The sequence below is a fragment of the Tenebrio molitor genome, chromosome 1, assembly GCF_963966145.1.
Source record: "Tenebrio molitor chromosome 1, icTenMoli1.1, whole genome shotgun sequence".
NCBI classification, from domain to species: Eukaryota; Metazoa; Arthropoda; class Insecta; order Coleoptera; family Tenebrionidae; genus Tenebrio; species Tenebrio molitor.
Genome location: NC_091046.1, coordinates 43,049,135 through 43,069,548, shown reverse-complemented (window position 1 = coordinate 43,069,548; position 20,414 = coordinate 43,049,135). Strand labels below are relative to the sequence as shown.

At 37.7% G+C, this 20,414-nt stretch overlaps 2 protein-coding genes and 1 pseudogene across 12 annotated transcripts in view; 2 read left to right on the top strand and 1 right to left on the bottom strand.

The window, feature by feature from the left end:
- Positions 1 to 7,469, top strand: part of LOC138133240 (prolactin-releasing peptide receptor-like) — a 59,635-nt gene extending 52,166 nt beyond the window's left edge. For 2 of the 7 annotated variants that reach the window (XR_011160293.1, XR_011160294.1), the window contains exons 2-3: positions 1,240 to 2,498; positions 4,481 to 4,622. Coding sequence is in view for 5 of the 7 variants with exons in the window: in XM_069051100.1 (XP_068907201.1) it covers positions 4,594 to 5,916 (1,323 nt within the window). In the remaining 2 variants the exon portion in view is untranslated. Of the gene's footprint in view, positions 1 to 1,239; positions 2,499 to 4,480; positions 5,921 to 7,326 lie in introns of those variants that run through there. The other 5 variants (XM_069051100.1, XM_069051092.1, XM_069051110.1 and 2 more) reach the window with 4 other exon arrangements.
- Positions 1 to 20,414, bottom strand: part of LOC138133353 (uncharacterized) — a 175,259-nt gene that overhangs the window by 100,965 nt on the left and 53,880 nt on the right. The window lies entirely within an intron of this gene.
- Positions 7,582 to 8,407, top strand: LOC138133272 (neuropeptide Y receptor type 2-like; annotated as a pseudogene).

The following is a 20,414-nucleotide window of genomic DNA, read 5'->3' as shown; positions in this document are numbered from 1 at the left end:
ACCGTTTTATCTTTGTCAGAATACTTTTAAGAACACGTGCCTAAAATTTTATCTTTTTATAAATGACTTCCTTTATTCTATCGTGTTAAACAGACTGTATCTCTGCACCATCCGAGACTAAAATGTCGCAAATTATTTTCACACGGCTCTATGTAATAATTTATCGCAATCATTAAAAGTCCAATCGTAAATTGACACAGGAGTGTAACTGTCTAAATAATGGCGATAGCTGTCAAGTTCTTGTAGATAATTGAGTAAAGTTTGCATCCGTAGAGAAAGTCTCTCCAACGGTCAAAATGTCAAAATTGAACCTAACCTAACTTAAAAAAAATTCATAAACAACCTCAAAGGACTTTGTTGGACGTTCTATGTTATCCTTGCGTAAAACACACTTCCTTATCTGTGTAGAGAAGGATCGATAATTCCAACAATTATAACAGTGCAATTTAATAATTCACAGCATTTAGTTAATTGGGTTACTTACTTACCTTAATTAATTTAGAGCGAACTTAAAGCCATTCGAGACCTATTTACTTGATTTAAGTCAATTCTACAACGTCTTGAACGCCGAGTTCCTTTCCATCACACTATCCTGTCCAATTTGAGGTTATGGCACAGGTTATGGCCATAGAAAATAAATGTTATGGCTTTTATAAAAACTCTAATGTAAAATTATCGATGTAGATTTCACAATGAGATGTTAATTTGATATTTAAATATTCCTTATCAACATTAGAACACCAACAATTGTAACAGATAAAATTAAACGCTACGTAAAAAAAAAGTTAGGTTAGATGTATCACAATGTATTTTTGGCCGCTGGACCGATCGTTGCGTTGCAGTCCAGTGGAGCCAACTTTAAAAAACCGGTTGAAATTTCTCGTGATCAGTTAAAATAGATAAGTAATTGTTATTTATGGTTCTGACGGAAGTCTCTATAAATCAATCTACGAGTGGACTTTTATTTTTCGCGAGCAAATAAACTTTTGATGGCACAGCGTGAAATGTTAAAAATGTGAAACTCTTAAATAATCTGATGGTAGAAATTTATGGTCCGCGTTAATGGATCAAATAAACGGTCCAAGTAGATAAGATACCATAAACAGGTGCGTTGTTTAATGTTGTCCACAAGATGTGTTTGCTTGAGATGTTATCGAGTTGGTAGCACTGTCACCCCGCTCGGTGTATTTGGTGGGTGTCTGTCTGATCAGCCATAATAAAGTGCCATGTTTGTTTCAGAAAAATAATTTCACTGTGATTTATACATTAAACATAAAACAATGACAATGTTAAATACAACGGAGGCCATAAAATCGACAACGACAAATAACATAACGGGCTCGTGTCAGGAGGTCGGCATAATCAGCCACCTGTTAGTCCAAATAGTCTTCTACATCTTGTACTCTGTGATCTTTCTGCTCGGCCTGTTCGGCAACATCCTCGTCTGCTACATCGTCTACTCCAACAAGGCCATGCAAACGGTGACGAACCTGTTCATAACGAACCTGGCGCTGTCCGACATTTTGTTGTGCGTCCTGTGCGTCCCCTTCACCCCGTTGTACACCTTCCTGGGGAAATGGATATTCGGAAGCCTGACCTGTCATCTGGTGGGCTACGCTCAGGCGACGAGCGTCTACATCTCGACCCTGACCCTGACGGCGATCGCCGTCGATCGCTTCTTCGTGATCCTGCACCCCCTCCGGCAGCGCATGAAGCTGCACACCTGCCTGCTGATCCTTCTGGGCATCTGGGTGTTCTCCATGCTGATCACCCTGCCGTACGGGGTGTGCATGCAGGAGGTGCGGGCCGAGTCCGGGTGCGTCGTCTGCGAGGAGAACTGGCCGTACGAGAACCTGGAGATCGCGTTCGGCTTGTTCACCCTCGTCATGCAGTTCATCATCCCCTTCTGCATCATCTGGTACTGCTACTGGAGGATATCGCGCCGGCTGAACGAGCGCGCCAAGTCCAAGCCGGGCACGAAGAGCGCGCGCCGCGAGGAGGCCGACAAGGAGAAGAAGAAGAGGACCAACAGGATGCTGATCGCGATGGTCACCATTTTCGGGATCTGTTGGTTCCCCCTCAATCTGATCAATGTCGTCAACGACTACTACATCTTCGACCCGGAGTCGTACTTTCACTTGTTCTTCTTCTTGGCGCACTCTCTCGCCATGTCCTCTACCTGTTATAATCCGTTCTTGTACGCGTGGCTTAACGAAAACTTCAGGAAGGAGTTCAAGGTGATCTTGCCGTGCATCCTGCGCAACGCCACCAACCGCTACTGTAACGGCGACGAACGCACTTTAGACACTCTTTTACACTCCACCGTGTACACGTCACCGGCCAAACACTTAGAACCACGTGAACCGATTGCCGAACCCATTCCTCAAACTCAAGAATATAACCTGTAACTATCCCGTCCATTTAAACTGGTTAGGACTTGTTCGAACCGTGGTAAGAATTAGGATCAATCTGAGTGTTAATTTTCTTGAAATATATGTGTGAGTACTTTTTATTTTCTGTTTTCTTTCCGTTTTGTTGTTTTGACTAATTAACAGCCATTGACAATGCTGTTCGGTGAGAAAATACCTACAGAGGTAAATAATACCTAGCTGTGATACAAGACTGCTCAAAATGCATCAAGGGACGTTCCAAACTCAAATCCGAAAAAAGTTGTCCACATTTTTCTGAAAGGTGAAACGTTTTTCATTCCCTCAAGTTTGTCTTACCTCAGCACCTCAGCTGTCAAAAATTAAAAATATTCCAAAAATATTTAAAATTTTCAGTTATGTATTAAATTCGATTACATTCGTCTATCTGATTCAGAAAAAATGCTGAGAATTAAAGCAAAAAAGACCTTAACTATGACAAGACAAAACAATAGTGGGAAATGAAAAATGTAGCTTTAGCTTTTTTTGAATTTTTGACACTAGAAAAAAATGTTTTGTTCGATACCTCCCTAGAAAGTGAGTCTGTATCCATAGTTTTCCAGTGGGTGAAGGTTTCTCTTTCGTTCACTTCACTTTCGCTCACTGTCTTTCATTCACCCATAATTTTTTAAACTCTTTCTGATAACGTAATTTTGATTTCTTAGGCAACATTTGGTACCTCTCGGAACTTGCCTCCTCAAGAACATCATCAGGAACATACAGTGCGTTTTTTTTAACTGTTGCCATAGGGAATTGCATAGTAAAACTTATACCCCCTGTTAACTTTTGTTCTGATGAAAATATTCACACCATTTTTGGAACAAAGTTGGAAGATTTTTTAAACTATCGGATAGTTTACAATTCAATATCCTAAACTGTCGAAAAAGTTGTGAAAAAATTTAAAGCGCGCCGGAATAATAGTAGATACGTCGAGCGGTCGCCAGAATAGCGTCCCTGTCGGCTCAACCAGCACCTGACCAAATTCCATTACAGTGCGACATTTACAAAATAGTCGAAGAAAAACATTTCGAACAATTCCTTTGATAATTTCTGTTAATTTGTTGAATTATTTGTGCGTTAACGTTTTTACGTTTTGTTTTTTTTATAAAGAAATTTAATCATAGTCACGAGAATATCTCGCTATTTATTTTTTAAATGAAACTGACAAAAATCAAAAGTAGGGATAGGCAGTTGCTGGTTGAGCGGGTTGAGCCGACAAGGACGCTATTCTGGCGGCCGCTCGACGTACTATTATTCCGGCGTGGTACAAATATTTTTTTCACAACTTTTTCGACAGTTTAGGATATTGAATTGTAATCTATCCGATAGTTTAAAAAATCTTCCAACTTTGTTCCAAAAATGGTTTGAATATTTTCATCAGAACAAAAGTTAACAGGGGGTATAAGTTTTACCATGCAATTCCCTATGGCAACAGTTAAAAAAAATGCACTGTATAACTCTTCATCATCTATTTCCTCAACGTGCACACGACCACTTTATTGACGTTACCGAACTTTCCTGTTGTTGTTTTGTATTTTATTTTTTTCCATTGCAACAGATGCGTCCAAAAAAGTGATTTTATTTAAAAAGTTACAGACTAACTTTCTAAGGAGGACTTGAGAGTAAGGCTGCTTTCGCTCACTTGAATTGCATCGAACACGCAATTCGCGTGAACGAAAGCTTTGCCTTCCTCACTCTTACTGTACTATTACTGAACTTACAAGAAGTAAATGGGGTATCAGAGATGGGTTGCAAGTTTGATAACCTTGAAGGTCACAAATTGAAACATACTTGAGCATGATTAGTAGAGTTACTGAGTGAGAAATGTAATTTGAATGTTTTGATAGTGCATTTGTGACGCACCTGTATATAAACAATGGCATGACAACACTTCGAAATAGAGTTTGTTTGGTATTATGGTAATATTTATCTCGACGCTATTTTCTTCCACTTTAAGAATTATGGATTGTTTCGTTACCGTAAATATTTGCTTTAGAAATTATCTAGTCCTATTACTAATGAAAGTGTTTTTTCTTTCTATACTCACGTTTCAGAGAGGATCGCAAAGTTAGTGAAACAGTAGACTGTCGCTAATAAAATGCAAAACACGAACACGCACTAAAAACATGCCCTCCAAAATCTAAAGTGATATTAAAGAACAAGTGTGATGGAGTATTACAACAACAGCACCGCGACCAACGAAGAATGGAACCAAGGAAGCGTGAACACCACCCACGACATCATCCACAACACTTTAGTGCAGTCGACGTTCTTCATGGTGTACACCACAATATTCGTGTTAGGTATATTCGGTAATGTGTTAGTTTGCTACGTCGTGTTCAGGAGCCGAGCCATGCAGACTGTGACCAACCTGTTCATCACCAACTTGGCCCTGTCCGACATCTTACTGTGTGTGCTCGCCGTGCCCTTCACCCCGCTGTACACCTTCCTGGGCAAGTGGGTGTTCGGAAATGTAATCTGTCATCTAGTGCCCTACGCTCAAGGAGCGAGTGTTTATATCTCGACGCTCACTTTGATGTCGATCGCGATCGACCGGTTCTTCGTCATCATCTACCCTTTCCACCCGCGCATGAAGATCTCCACTTGCATCGTCATCATCGTGGTCATCTGGTTGTTCTCGATCTTGGTGACCTTGCCCTACGGCATCTACATGATGCATTTCAAGGGCAACAGCACCGATCTCGGCGCCGAGGTGAAGTACTACTGCGACGAGAACTGGCCCAGCGAGAAGTGGAGGAAGATCTTCGGCGGCCTCACCACCACCATGCAGTTCGTTTTTCCCTTCTTCATCATCAAGTTCTGCTACATCTGCGTCTCGATCAAGCTGAACGACCGCGCCCGCAGCAAGCCCGGCTCCAAGAACTCCCGCAAGGAGGAGGCGGACAGGGAGCGCAAGCGCCGCACCAACAGGATGCTCATCGCCATGGTGGCCATCTTCCTCGTCTCGTGGCTGCCCCTCAACGCCATCAACCTCGTCAACGACTTCTACCACCAGATCAGCAACTGGGAGTACTACCTTTTCAGTTTCTTCCTAGTCCACGCTTTGGCCATGTCCTCCACTTGCTATAACCCCTTTTTGTACGCCTGGCTCAACGAGAACTTCCGCAAGGAGTTCAAACAGGTGTTGCCCTGTTGCGACTCCGCCACCGTGAGAGCGCCCCCCGGGGGACGTCTCGGCAACTGGCGATCGGAGAGGACCTGCAACGGCAACAACGAGACTCAGCAGGAGTCACTTCTGCAGTCGGGGGTGCACAGAGCCGCCTCCATCCGCGAGAGGAAGTCGACGCCGCCTCCACTCAAAACCGACAGCGTCGAAGTCGAGAACATTCTAGTACCAAATGCCAGTCCCGCCCCCACTGTTGCCAGCATCGGGGCGGTTTACGACTCGGCTGCTGAAACTGTCAGGCTCAGGCTGATCACCGAAGAAGAACCGCCGCCCTACGATGCTTCGATGCAAATTACGGAGTAATCTGGTAAGTTTCACAGCTGTTTTATGGCGGAACTTGGACGCTTAACGTCATTAATGCAACCCTCGCCTTCTTAACTATTATTTTTATTGTTCGTCTGGTCATTTATAACTTGTGTCACGTTACATGTAATCCAGATCCTCAGGGGAAAATTAGCTAGTTACGGCGAGAAGACATCAAAAAGAGATTTTAATTCCATAGAAAAAAAAATTGTTTCTAAATTGGTGAGGTAATCGCGAGTTGCGTGCAAATACAGTAATTTGTTTAGGTAAATTAGCATAAATGTAAGAAACGAAATATTCTTGTGTTGTTTGTTTTTTACGACGTCAAGCAGCGAAGAGCACGCATCCATTAAATGTAATAAAAACTTGTATTTACTTTTGTTATTAAAATCATCCAAAAGAAAAAAAAATGAATATCTTCAAAGTAAAAAGAAAACATATGAAAAGTCATATAGGAGGATGTCTGGAGCTCCTCTTCTAATGTAGTTAGTGTAGTCATTAAAATTTACTCTCAAAGTTGGCGCTGAAGAGTCGATTGTGAACGCACCACCTATTACAGAGCAGTAATCACGAATCAGCTGTAAATCTAACCTCACTTTTTGCGTTGTTTGTGTTTTTACTCTGCACACGGGCGGGTGGTGCGTTCACAATAGATTCTTCAAAGCCAACTTTGAGGAGAAATTTAAATGAACACCCGATATAATGTTCTATGTAATAGTTGGTTATTACCTCGTGTTGTACAAGGGGAAATATGCGCTGAAACTGATATACCATGGTATCCCATTTGTGACACACACTGTATATGAACCATGACACGATGTGACATAGATTGTTTGGTATTACGATAATATACAGGGTGTCGCAAAATTAACGTATTCCAAGTCGGGGGTCTTGTAGGGAAAAATCTCAGGAATCTCGAAAAAATAAAATAAAAAATATGGAGGGGGGGGTTACAAAGATATATGGGTCTGAAGGTTCAAACTTTTCATCATGTTTTCTTCAAATAAAAAAATATATATTCATTTTGAAATATGGTGAGGATGATTATGTAAAATATTAAAACATAAATGAAAAGACATTTCTCGAAAAAACAGCTTTATCTCGAAAAAATAAAAGTACAACATAGCTAGAATATTAATCAGGTACTTCTGAACAAATACTGGCAACTTTGATATTTTTTTCAAAGTGACAGCAATTTTTTTTTTTTACATTTTTACTTGGCCACAGGATGTCCCCTACTAAGCCCCGAACTCGGAATACGATAATTTTAAGACACCCTGTACATCTGCATTCTATTTTCTTACAGTTTTAAGAATTATGATTTGTTTCGTTACCGTAAATATTTGTTTTGGAAATTATCTTGTCCTGTTACTAATTGAGTGTTTTTTCTTTTCTATATTCACCTTTCAGAAAGGATCGCAAAGTGAGTGAAACCTTAGACTACCTTAAATAAAATGTAAACCACAGACACAGTAAGAACATGCCCTCCAAAATCTAAGTGATATTAAAAGAACAAGTGTGATGGAATATTGCAACAACAGCACCGCGACCAACGAAGAATGGAACCAAGAAGCGCCAACACGACTCACAACACTTTTAGTGCAATCGACTTTCTTCACACCACAATATTCGTGTTAGGTATATTCGGTAATGTCCTAGTTTGTTATGTCGCGTTCAGGAGCCATCCAGACTGTGATCAACCTGTTCATCACCAACTTGGCCCTGTCTGCCATCTTGTTGTGTGTGCTCGCCGTGCCCTTCATCCCGCTCCACCCTTTCCTTGACAACTGGGTGTTCGGAAATGTAATCTGTCATCTAGTGCCCTACCGTAAATGAGCAAGTGTTTATATGTCGACGCTTACTTTGATGTCAATCGCGATCGACTAGTTCTTCGTCATCATCTATCCTTTCCATTCGCACATGAAGATCTCCACATGCATCGTTACCAAGGTACTTCAAGAACTGATATGGCGAGAAGTGGAGCAAGATCTTCGGAGGCCTCACCACCACCATGCAGGTCATCAAGGAGGAAGGCGACCGAGAGCCCAAGCATCATCATCGTGGTGGTCATCTTCTTGGTCTCGTGGTTGCTCCTCCACGCCATCAGTTTCGTTAACGGCTTCTACCACGAGACCAGCAATTGGGAGTACTACCCTTTTAGCTTCTTCCCAATCCATGCTTTGGCTATGTCCTTCACTTGCTACAACCCCTTCTTATACGCCTGGCTCAACGAGAACGTCTGCAAGGAATTCAAAGAGTCCTGCCAGCCAGAGGGACGTCTAGGTGAGTGGCGCTTCGAGTGCAAAGCAACAGCAAGATTCAGAATAGTCGGGAGTTGGGAGAGTACGTTCTAGTTCTAGTAGTTACTCAAAGCCGGTGCCAGTGTTGCCAATATCGAAGCGGTTTACACCTCGCCTGCTGTGACTGTCAGGACCAGGCTGATCGCCGAAGAAGAATCGCCGCCCTGTGATGCAAATTACAGAGTAATCTGGTAAGTTTAACAGCTGTTTTATGGCGAAACTTGGGCGGTGAGCGTCATTAATACAACCCTCGACTTCCCGACTCATTTATTGTGTATCTGGTCATTTATAACTTGTGTCACGTTGTAAATAATCAAGATCATTACGAGAAAATTAGATTGTCACGAAGAGACATCAAAAGGAGATTTTAATTCGAGATATTATTCTTATTAGGAGCGTCCAATTTTTTTAAATCCGTACAATTAAAAATGAAATCGTTACTGAAATGTAAAGAATGTGTAAAGTTAATACCTCTGGGGTTCTAATGTTCGCTTTCATCATGCTTGAAATAACTTACTGCAACACGTTTTCTTTGGCTTAGCAGAGTCAGAATGTAGTATTTTCTGTTTTCAGTAAGCATCATCTGACTGGAATGCTTCTCAACGTATTACGACTCATCAAGTTTTCAAACCAATTCTACTCTAACTCTGTAATGATATTTATCTTCAAGCGGCCGAAAATCGCGCCTTTGTGTATCTCCATAGAGGCGCCAGTTGCCGACCTCAACTGCGTTTCGGTCTTCAATCTCTGGGCTAGCCACAAAAAGACTCACTTCTACTCTTAATGATATAATACTATTGTTTCAGAAAAAAAAACAATTATAGTAAGATTTTAAAGATTAAATTCTTTTGTTATTTTTAACAGTTCATGTTTTCCATATTCTCTGCATTTTTCATTGAATAAAACGTTTTATGTTCGACTGTGACAAATATAGATGGTTTATGATGTTATTTTGAGGCCATAAACTACCACTTTATCGGACTAGTCCGATAAACAAGACGGTAAGGTAAATTTCTAGTTAATTACCAACTAGATTTAAATTTTTGGTTCATCGCGTTTGAAATTTGTGCTGTTAGATGTGGCTGTGCAAAAATACGTAGCAACACGGCATATTGTTGGTTCATGAGTGTAGAAATAAAATTGTAAAATGAAAAAATGTGGTTTCTTTTGTGCAAATTTTAAAAATAGGTAACTTTTAATTTTGTTTACTTTTTATTATTCCAAATAATAAATACTACTATAATAAATAAAGTCGCAAACCTGCTGTCATTCTATATTTATCTCATAGATGTCACTGTTATTTTTTTGTAATTTGAACAAATAATGCAGTCGAACATAAAATATTGTATGCAACTCGTCCATAATGCTGCTTTATTGGACTCATCTATTTATGAGCTCGCTCGCTGCGCTCGCTCGTCCATAAACTCGACTCGTCCAATAAAGCATTACATTATAGACTTGTTACATAAATAGCTATTATTCGAGTTGTTACATCTGAACAATAGACTCAAGATTTTGTCAAGGCATTTTAAAATGACGTTTTTTGTCTAACTCCCCTGAATTATTGCGATGCCGGTGATAACGGTTCAACAAGCAATTCTAACTCACCCTGTCATGAGACCGAAACTTTTAATTAAACCGTGTTCTATCTTAAACTAGCGACTGCTGAAATATGCATGAGTCTGTGTTAAACAGACTTTCAAATATCCGCTCGAGACTGTAGGACATATCAACCGTGCTTGGAACAGCATACCACAACAAATATTATTTGAAATGGGCGTCGCACGCGGTGATACAAATATCAACACTTTCTTGTCATTTTTAACCGAACAAAACCAACTCCATCATATTCTACGCACGTTTTAAACCATTTTAGCAGAAATATATTCCGCAGTCGTAAAATCCTGAGACGCCATTGTGCACTCCACATCTCTCGAGCATTTTTAGGTTAAACGTGTTTGTCCATGCCACAAGTCAATTTGTTTATTCGTTGATAGTTGGAAAAAATGCAATTTATCCATTATCACGATTTATCTGGCTTGTAAAAATATGTACTCAACGCAACACTCCGCTAATTGTAATGCACAACTGTCGCTGTTTTCCTGACATTATGCATCACGCAGGAGCTTCTTTAACCAAGTGTTTCTGTTGCAGTGGTCCTCGAGTTCCTCGACGTATTCGCAGTGCAACCAACCAGCTCTATGTCAAAGGTGTTTTCAGCGTTCTTTGTGTACATATTATACCAATATTGGAGAAGCTTAGCCTATTGTGTATTACATTAATTTTGTATATACCATATATTTCTAATAAATATCGTTATGTACGTCGGATTGTCCAGATTTCGACACCCAAGCGAGCAACTCCCAGACGAACTGGAATAAATTCATCGTTTAAGTCAATCATGAATAAGACAAAACTCTCAACTCCGCCCGCTCTGTAAACACACTCTTTGCAAAGCGTTTCCAGCTCTGTTAACGAGGTGTTATCCAAATTTCCTTTGATGTTTACAGTCGAACTGTTATTAGCGAGCACAATTATTTTTACACTCGAGACCAATCGATCTGACGCCTTAAAGAGTTGATGTCTGTTTCTAGTTTTTCGGAGATGCTAACCGCCGTTTTCACTTTACAAACTTTGCAAATAACCTGGAGCTTTTACGACACATCAGAATTTAGCCCAAAGCTGGCGCGGTTATTATTTGGCAATTTTAGTCTCCGTAGTGAGGAGGAATTCGGCCCTAACCAATAAGCACTCACCTAGATACAGGTAAGTATTGATTTTCAATTATTTTTGAACATCATCATGTTCAGATGCAAGTTCCGTCTGAAATTCCGACAAACTCGACACGTTTCGTTTTAATGCACAGCAAATTACGACCAAAGCACCGTTTCAACGACTTTTCTTCATTTCGGTCGGTGGGTTTTAACCGTCTGGTCCAATTTTAAATTACGAATGGGGTTGTTATCGAAATTCAGGCTGCGGAAGGACCCGGTGGGTTCAAGCGAACCGAAGAAAAATCGGTATTATTTTGCGAAATGTGCCGTCGACAATGAACCGTGAATTGCCATGAAAGAATCAATAGAGCCGGATGTGGAGTAAATAACATTGTTAACAAGGAATCAAAAACGGGGAAGGAATCTGGGTTGAGATAAGGGATAAGAAAGCAAACACATTTCCCAGACGTGGTGGGAATGTTTCAGACCTCGTCGACAGTAATCTCGCCCTTAAAAAGCGAAGCAATCTTCGCCGGGAGGTGTAAGAACTTGAAGGTCGCCAATCCTAATTAATCTGATATTTGAGGAGGTTGCAATGGAGCTTATTGCAGATTCTTTACCTGTATCTCCGGAATGTTATTCCGGAGGCGCTCGCGACACAATGGGCTTGTTCTACTGAAAAAAGAAATCGAATTCGCGCACAATAGTTGAACACAATAACGGGGGAAATAAAAGGTATCGCCGGAACGAAAGTCTATTATTTTTTTCTGCGCTATCTTTCATTTTTCCCTGCTCACTGAATGCGTTTCTTTGGGACTTTATTAATTAAACAGTGCCGACTTGTCCCGCTCCAGAGTCAACAATCGAAATGAAAGGCGAACATTGGGAGTTGAATTAAATGCGGTCCTAAGATTTCTAACAATAATACAAAATTTATTTAGTGGGTTCGGAAAAATGTGAAGAAGGAGGGAACTGTTTGCGTTCTTTGTGTTATATTCTGGTTGTCAGAGTACACTTCTTTACACCAATAATTTTTTGTGGATAATGTAGGGTTTTTACGAAGAAACAAAAAAGAGAAAATGAGGGAATAAATTTAAATAAGATTAAAATGAGAGTATACGAGTATGAGTATCAGAAATCAGTGAGAAGCTTTTTGGGTAAAGAATTGTGCACAGAAAGAAGTTAAAAAGTGTTTTATTAGTCATAAAATAAAAAATAAGGGAGAGAGATACAATAAGAAAAAGATTACACGTTCAATATTCTGGAGAGAAAGAGATTTAGAAAAGTAAAAAATATAATGAAGAAACTTGGTCGAAATTGTAGTGTTGTAGTATACAATAAAATAAAAAAAGAGAGAAGTGAAAAGGTAAAAAAAAAACATGTAATACGGTGTGCGAAGAGAAATTATTTAGGATCTTTAGGTTTCAGTGGACAAGGATTAATTTAAGCGAGAATCATAGATAGATGAAGAAGAAAATTGTATGAATAGATAAAATACAGAATAATCAATAAATTAGAAAACAATAAATTTTAAAATACTCAATTCATTAGATCTAATAATATTCATAGGATAAACATTTTAAAAAAGAAAGCACCTAAAGAAACCAAAGAAACAAAGAAAACGTTGATAAATGATAATCAAAAAGTTGCAACAGAAAATTTGAGCGAGTAAAGTTAATATGCCTTCTTGAAATTTGAACGTCATATTTTTTTATACAGGTTAGGTAAGTTTGAGAACATAAAACGTCGGTGATATTTTAGAGTAGCATAATATAGTCTGTTTTATCCTCTACACGGTGCTGTTTTCGATGTTATAATACTGGGCTACCCTCCGGATCGGCCACCCTTTTTCTAATTTGGAAAGAATGAGCACTTTTGCGTTTTCATTGATCATTGACAAATTGCATTTTACACTGTAGAAAATTAGGTGTACCTACTCTATAATTTTGAAATTAACTGTACTATTCCGGACACGGAATCTTGTCCACAACTGACATTTAACTGACAAATATGTGTGAACTGGACTTTATTGAATACTAGCTTTTACCCGCGGCTTCGCCCGCAAATTTCAGAATGTTTTAAAATTATGTTTCTACTTTCATGTATTGTGATAAACGCAGTAATTTCAATATGAAGTTTGTCTTTTTACGAAGAATAATTAAAACTTTACTGTAGACTACTTTTTTCTTCGACTATATAAACAAAAAGATCAATACGATAAGAAACTAACACTATGATCACTTACCAATTCATGAAAATACGCCAACATAACACTTTCATTTTCAGTTGTAACCTTATTTAGATCTTCCTATTGTGTGATTGTCTCGTTTGATTTCAGATACCTTCCTTTTGATTTTTCCGGTATTAAGTTATTTGAATCTTGTTCTGCTTCATTTAAGACATCTTCCGATAAAACACAATGATTCAAACGCATTTTGCGAAATTGCTACTTTTATAAACAACCAAATGTAACTATGACACCTGAACATATCATGCAAACCCGATTTCCAACTCGAAAAAACTTTTCTTGTGCTTAACAGGCTTAAAAATGATAATAGGGGTTGCTTTTTGTGGGTGTCAAGCGGCGAAGGTGACGATATACTCAGAGGATGAAATAGGGGTGAAGCGGCGAAGGTGAAGGTATTTCCAACTCGAAAAAACTGTCTTTTTTTCTTAACAGGGTTGAAAATGGTAGTAGGGGTTGGTTTTTGTAAAATTAAAGTAGACAGTAATTTTCTTCTTGTTTTGAAGATCAAGTGTACAAAATTTCATCAAGATCGGAGTAAAACTGTAGATTTGCATACAAAATATACAAACAAACAGACATTCAGTTTTATATAATATCGATGTATAACCCAACTTTTGACTCGATAATTCCATTTTCCTGCTTTTTTGATGTCACAAGAAAAACTTCAAAGTGATTTTTAATAATTGTCATTTATTAATGACAGTAATGTTTGATTTACATTATTTTTTTTTAGAAATGTCTAAAACATGTTGGCTAAGATTCCGTGTCCGGAATAGTACTCGTACAAGATGAAAGGGTACATCAGAGGAGAAACAACTAACAGGTAAAAACGGAAAACGTAAGAAAATTACGTAAATAGGAATGCATCCAAATAACAGAAATCTAAAAACAATAAAGGATATAATCTTTGAAAGAGAAAACTAAAGAAAAATGAATGAATGAATTAAAGAGTACAAAACTAAAGAAACGAAAATAAATTGAAGGTTCTTTTTTAAGAAAATGTGTAAGTGTGACAAAACATGAGGAGAAAAATAGAACGTTTTGCAATGAGCGTATAAAGATGGCTATTATTATTCAAGAGGATGAACGAGCCGTAGGCAAGTGGTGGAATCATCCGAGTGAATAATAGCCATTATATGCGAGTTGAAGACTATACTTTCTCCTTGACTGTACCAAGAAAAAACAATCTTTGAAGACTGAATTTAATTTGATTTTAAACATTTGACAATTAAAATTGTGCCTTGTTTTGGTACGCGATGCACGACTTATTATTTACAAACGCATGCGTTTGGCGATCTGCCGTTGTAGAATGAAAATACGGATGTGATTGGCCAACACTCGTGAATTTCAGTTTATTCTAACACGGGGCGTGGAATTGATATCATTCTTTCATTGAGTATCCAACAAGAATGCATTCATTCTTTAATTTTCGTGGAGAAAAATGTTGTTTATGCCTTGTCCAAATAGGAAAAAAGAAATTCAAACAAAAGGAAATATTGCAATGAACGAAAATGGGTTGATACGAGAGGTAAATAGTAACAACAAAAATAAAATTTAAAAAACAAAGTAGGGATAATTAAAAAATAAAAATATATGTTTTTGTGAAAGAAAATTATTTTGTAATTATGTATTAAGTGAAAGAATGTCTGTAAGGTTGGAATCGTAAAAGAGAAAGGATGAAACAAAAAAGGGAAGTAAGACATTAAAAAATAAGAATGAGGTTAAAACAGAATTGGATGTTAAATGAAATGGAGCATAAAATGAAATTGAGAAAAAAGCTATATACAGGCTGTCCCAGATCTGCCTCCCCAGAAAATAAAGGGAGTGTTTGAGTAAATGTGATAATCTGAATTTTAAAGAAAAAAAGTCCAATCTCAAGTGATAATCGACAAAAGACATCCTAAACTTGACCAATCAGAGTTGAGCACCATCAAGGCAGGATGACAGCAATTTGCTATGCCGGGATTTCGAAGTACCATGTCAACAAAAATCCAAGTAAACTTTCCGCTGATTGTTGCGATATCAATAATTATTGATATCGCAGAAGTAATTACTTCTGCTGACCTGACCTGACCTGACCTGACCTATCCGATTTTTTAGCAATACCTGAGGACGAGCTTCTGGGATTGGTGAAATTGAAAACTTTGTAACTCGGTTATGTGAGCTAGATGTCGGTACATGCCTGTTTTCCATGGGGAGGCAGTTCTGGGACAGGCTGTATATTAAGTACCAAGAAAGAATGAATAATAAAAGACAGAAAGAATAGTAAAATAGTAAAGAACAGAATTGAAAAAGCAATTAGATAACATAACGAAATAAATAGAAAAAAATTATTATTGGCAAACGATAATAATCAATGAGAAAATTAAAAGCCATGTTCTCAGGTTTTCGCCAGAAGAGAAATCTTCGTTAATCTATTTTAATTGAAACACAGGTTTGTTTTATTTGTAATTTTGAATGTATAATTGTTTTCTCAAGTGTTTTGCTTTTAAGTTGACATCACAGGTAAACATAATCTTGTTTGTTTTTTGCTTCGATGTTAATTTCATTGTGTTTATATCACCCACCAGCCCTGAGGATATTAAGTGTACGTTAACGAAACGGCGACAATAGAAATAATCTTGAAAACCCAACTCTAGTTAACAAAAAACATCTCTGAGTCAGAAACTAATTACTATACATACTAGAAATGAAAACAAAAGCTATAGCAGAAGATAAGAATTTGTTGAAAAAATGAAAGAAAAATAAACAGGAGTGCACAAGATGAAAGTCGAAAAAAGGTCAAGACAGTTAAAGAAACCAGGAGTAGTTTAATAGAAATATGAAGAATTATTTTGTATGAATAGTGTTAGCTAACGCTCGTACATGCTCGGACGTTGCCGGCAGCGGTCGGAGCACGGCTCGACACCCACGCAGTTTTTTGTGTGTTGCGGCGACACTCTGTATCGTATCGTCGACTAAAAATACATGTAGTAGTCAATAGTTACTAAACGAAAAAAAAATCCAAAGTGTATTCTTCTGGATCCTGGTCCTTCGACATTATGTTTTTCGCCGAACATAAAGATCCGGCTCGAAGGACCACTTTATGTTCGGCCAAAAAACATAATCTTGAAGGACCAAGAAGAATACACGAACATATATAGGGTGATTCACGTAGCCCGTTCTTTGGAAACTTTCTGATTTCCCAAAATCATTAACATGAAAATTGGTAGCCGACTATAATCAACTGTTCCAAGTCAAATAAAATATTTTCAAAATGGTGGCACTTCCGGAAATACCGTAAATTGACGCCATCTTTGTTTTTTTAAATGGAAAAGCCCCATTTTGATTTCAAATTTAGATTCTACGTTAAATTTTGATTTTAGAACGTCCTTTAGCAACATTTACCTGTCATCGTTCTTTTTCGAAAAAAAGCGGGGTTGCAGGGCTTCATTAAAAAATGTATAACTCCTTAACTATTGGAAATAAATAATTGATTTTTTATATTGAATTTCTAAAGGCTTGGCCGATCTTTTGGGCCATTAATGACATTTTTTTCATATTTCATACCATTACTGCAATTTTTCAAAGTCGATAATTTCAATTTTTTGAATAAAGTTCTTCTTTTTATCTAACAATTGTTTTATTTGAATTTTTATTCAAAAATCGCGGGGTATTTTTTTTGCATAGAGTAGTAGAGTAAAGTAGTAGAATAGTAGAGAAAGAATACGTCTAAAAATCAATGTTGCTGATAATGATAAAATTTTATCGAATCTTGTGTCGTTATGTGAAAACCTATAAATCAAAATACATAAATGTTAAATTGCAAAATAGAAAATACTAGCAGTTTGTAAGATAGCTTCTAAAGAGAAGAAAAAAAAGAATCAAAAAGGTGGATGTGAAGGTTTCAGAAACCTGGAAGAAGATCAGAAGAAAACTTGAAGGATCAGAGAAAGCACGAAATATAAATGAAAGGAAAATAATACTCTCTTTAATAAAATTTTACAGAAAAAATGAAGAACAGCGGAGAAGCAGAACAAATAAAAAAATATGTTTGCTAACACAAAATTAATGATGTATCTACTACTGCGGAGAAGCGTTAAAGAAAAGAGCAAGTTTTGTTGACAGAACATAAAAAAATGTTTAAAATGAAATTTCAGTCAAGTTAGTTTACTGAAAACAAAAAACAATTTGAGAATAACACGCATTGCTAGGCCCGTCGACAGGAGATGACGAAAGATGAAGCCGACGAAAGAAATGTAATTATTTAGACAAGAACGTCTTTCCGTCCCCGATAATCATTTGAAACGTTTTCCTTTTTCCATCGAAGTTTGCGACCGGTACAATCGAGCCTCGGCAAAAACTCGAACAATGTCAAGCAAAAATTCCCTCTCGCAAACATTTAGCAGCCAAAATCACCAGAATTAATTCATCGTCTGGGTCGACGTTTTTCCGTCGACACAATCCCGTTCCGATTGTTCGCTCGAACAATTTGTTTCAATTTCCAGTCAAACACTTGTTTCGTGCTTACATTGGGCCTCGAGCGTCCATCATGCGAGGCGAATGTAAACGCATATGGTGAGCATAAACAACCTGAAACCGTGCATCCGGAAGCTGGGAAGGCTGTCATAGAGTCAAGACTTTTTCGGAGTGGCGCTCGAAATCAAGCCAATCACGGTTGAAAACGAACCGATCAAAGTAGAACCCGGTGCCTTTGTAAATCCCGAATGATTTAATTACGCCGACAAATGAATGAAATATTAAAAATGAAATATGATGAGGGGGTTCTTGCCGATATCCCCGACAGAAAATTACTCGACCTCCTTAAGTGCTCTGCTAACAAAGCCGTCGTCGTCTCTCGAGTGCTTAATGCAAGACCAACCGCAAACGCATACACTGATCTAATTATGAATATGGATAACTTGTGGCGATGGCGAATCGTTATTTTTTCCCCCGTCCATTATAGAATAAAGCAGCCGCAATTAAAAACACTGAAAAATTAAAAGCTGGCTCGGCTCAGTTTGTTCAGCTCAAATGTATTATGTAAATACGTTTCGCGCATATAAATGAGATTTAATCTGCAAGCAACAAACATGACTTACCAGTTGGCAAAGCATATCCCGTCTACAGCATTAGCATTCAAGAGACTATTTACACAATTTCGGACGGATGCAAATGTATCATCCAATATGCACTTTCCCGAAACCTGATCAGATCGTCGCGCATTCTGGGAAATCTACTGTGGCGAGGCGAGCTTGATTTAAAAATTCCTTTCAAGTTTTATCCTTTTTTCATCAAAAACAGACCATTTATCATAAAATGTGATGAAATCACTCAAACGCGACATCAGTTACACTTTTTATCAGTTTGTTCAGGACACGATGCTTTTTATAATTAATTTGCCACCTCGTTAGTAAAAAAAAAGGAATTGTGTAATTTTGTACTTTATTAGGAGTATTTCATAATGAATTTACCACTTTGTTAGCAAAATCCGCTATCTGAACGAACGCTGTTCTGATTTTGTTGATTTTGCCCATCAATACATTTTGTATTGCGTCTTGTATGAGTTCAGGCAGTTCTTTCTCCAGTTGATTTCCAGTTGGTACTCGTATATTTGCTGGAGGCCACTCTCCTGTTCTCTATGTAAATTGTAGCTTTGCAATAATAACAATGTAAGAAAGAAACACTCTCCTGTTCTCTATGTAAATTGTAGCTTTGCAATAATAATAATGTAAGAAAGAAAGAAACAAACATATGGACAGACGGAAAACGGACAAGCAGACCAAGCACTAACACAGACATTTACCCAGGACTCGACTCCAGGCAAACTGCTGCTTTGCCTTCGCTTTGAAGGACTTATATCTCTGCTGTCGATTGTACTTCTAATTCTTTCAGATCTTCTGTGCATTTTGCTTTCTGAAAAAATGCGAAACATCAAAATGAGGATCAGAATAGAGTCAAACACGTGAAGAGTTCATTAACTAAAATGTTGCAACAATTACAGAGATCCGGTTTTGTGGCTCCAACTTTTCTCTAAATCCCTTGTGAAAATTATTAATTTTCTACATACGTGTTCGAGGGCGAGGGTCGCCCTTTTTTACTTTGACTTAAAGTACCAAAGCTAAATCTTTTAAACCCACACTTTAACCACAACTCGGCGAGTCTAATTCTGTTTTTAAACATATTAGTGCCATCTATCGTCAAGGAGCTAGTTTAATTGCCGGCATTTGTGACATCAGCTACCAGAATAATTGTGGGCTGAATCCGGGGGGATTCACTTGGATTGCTTGAACAAAATTAGGTTCTTCCCCGGAAAATTATTTCGGGGAATAACCGTACAAAGTTTATAAATACTGGTCAGTGAAGATTTTTCCCACAGTGCGTATTCACTGTGAAAATTGAAAAGTGTAATTAGAAAAGGGAAAAATCTACTGAAATTGTGGTTGCAATAAGTTCATTCTTAATTCAAGTGACATTTTCAAAATATTACTCCGAATAATGCTAAATACAACATGTGCTCCAAAGTTTTGGAAACTTCGGGAAACTGGAAAACATATTTAAAGCAAAAATATTACTCTATTAATTAAACATACTTAGTATTAGTCGAAGACTAAAGAAACAGATCTACCAAATCGAATTTCAGATAATGTGTCAAATATAAATATCAGTACCAAAGAATCCATGTCAAAGACTGGCAAAACCAACCCAGAGCCAAAGGCTAAGACAGAATCAGTTCAGAATCAAACCTTGAAGGAACTAAGAAAGATTACTAAGGGAATGTCAAAGGTTATTCAAAAATGAACAACTCAAAATTAATACAAAGGGTTGCTGACAAAAATGATGAACAGCCTTTTGCATTTTCAGATAAGACTAAACCTAAACTTAAAATAATAAAAATATGGCAAAGATAAAGTTTACTATAAAATGATATTGAAAGATGAAGATGAAACAGAATCGACCGAACCTGATGCTTTTGATACAATGAAGAAAAAAATTACTGTTATTAGAGACGAAATGAATGAAATGACTGAAACAATAAAAAAGAAAACATCTTGTAAATAAAAAGACTTATATATAAAGGTAATATATGAAGGTAGAAAATGATTGAAAAGGAAATAAAATGATGAAGAAGAAAATAAAATGATTGATAATTCATTACAGTTCTTTGGTTTTCAAAATTTGGAATCCATACCTTCGCCTTCGGCTCTGGACTGGCTTTGCCAGGATTCCAGGGACTCTTTAGTTGTCTGTATATTA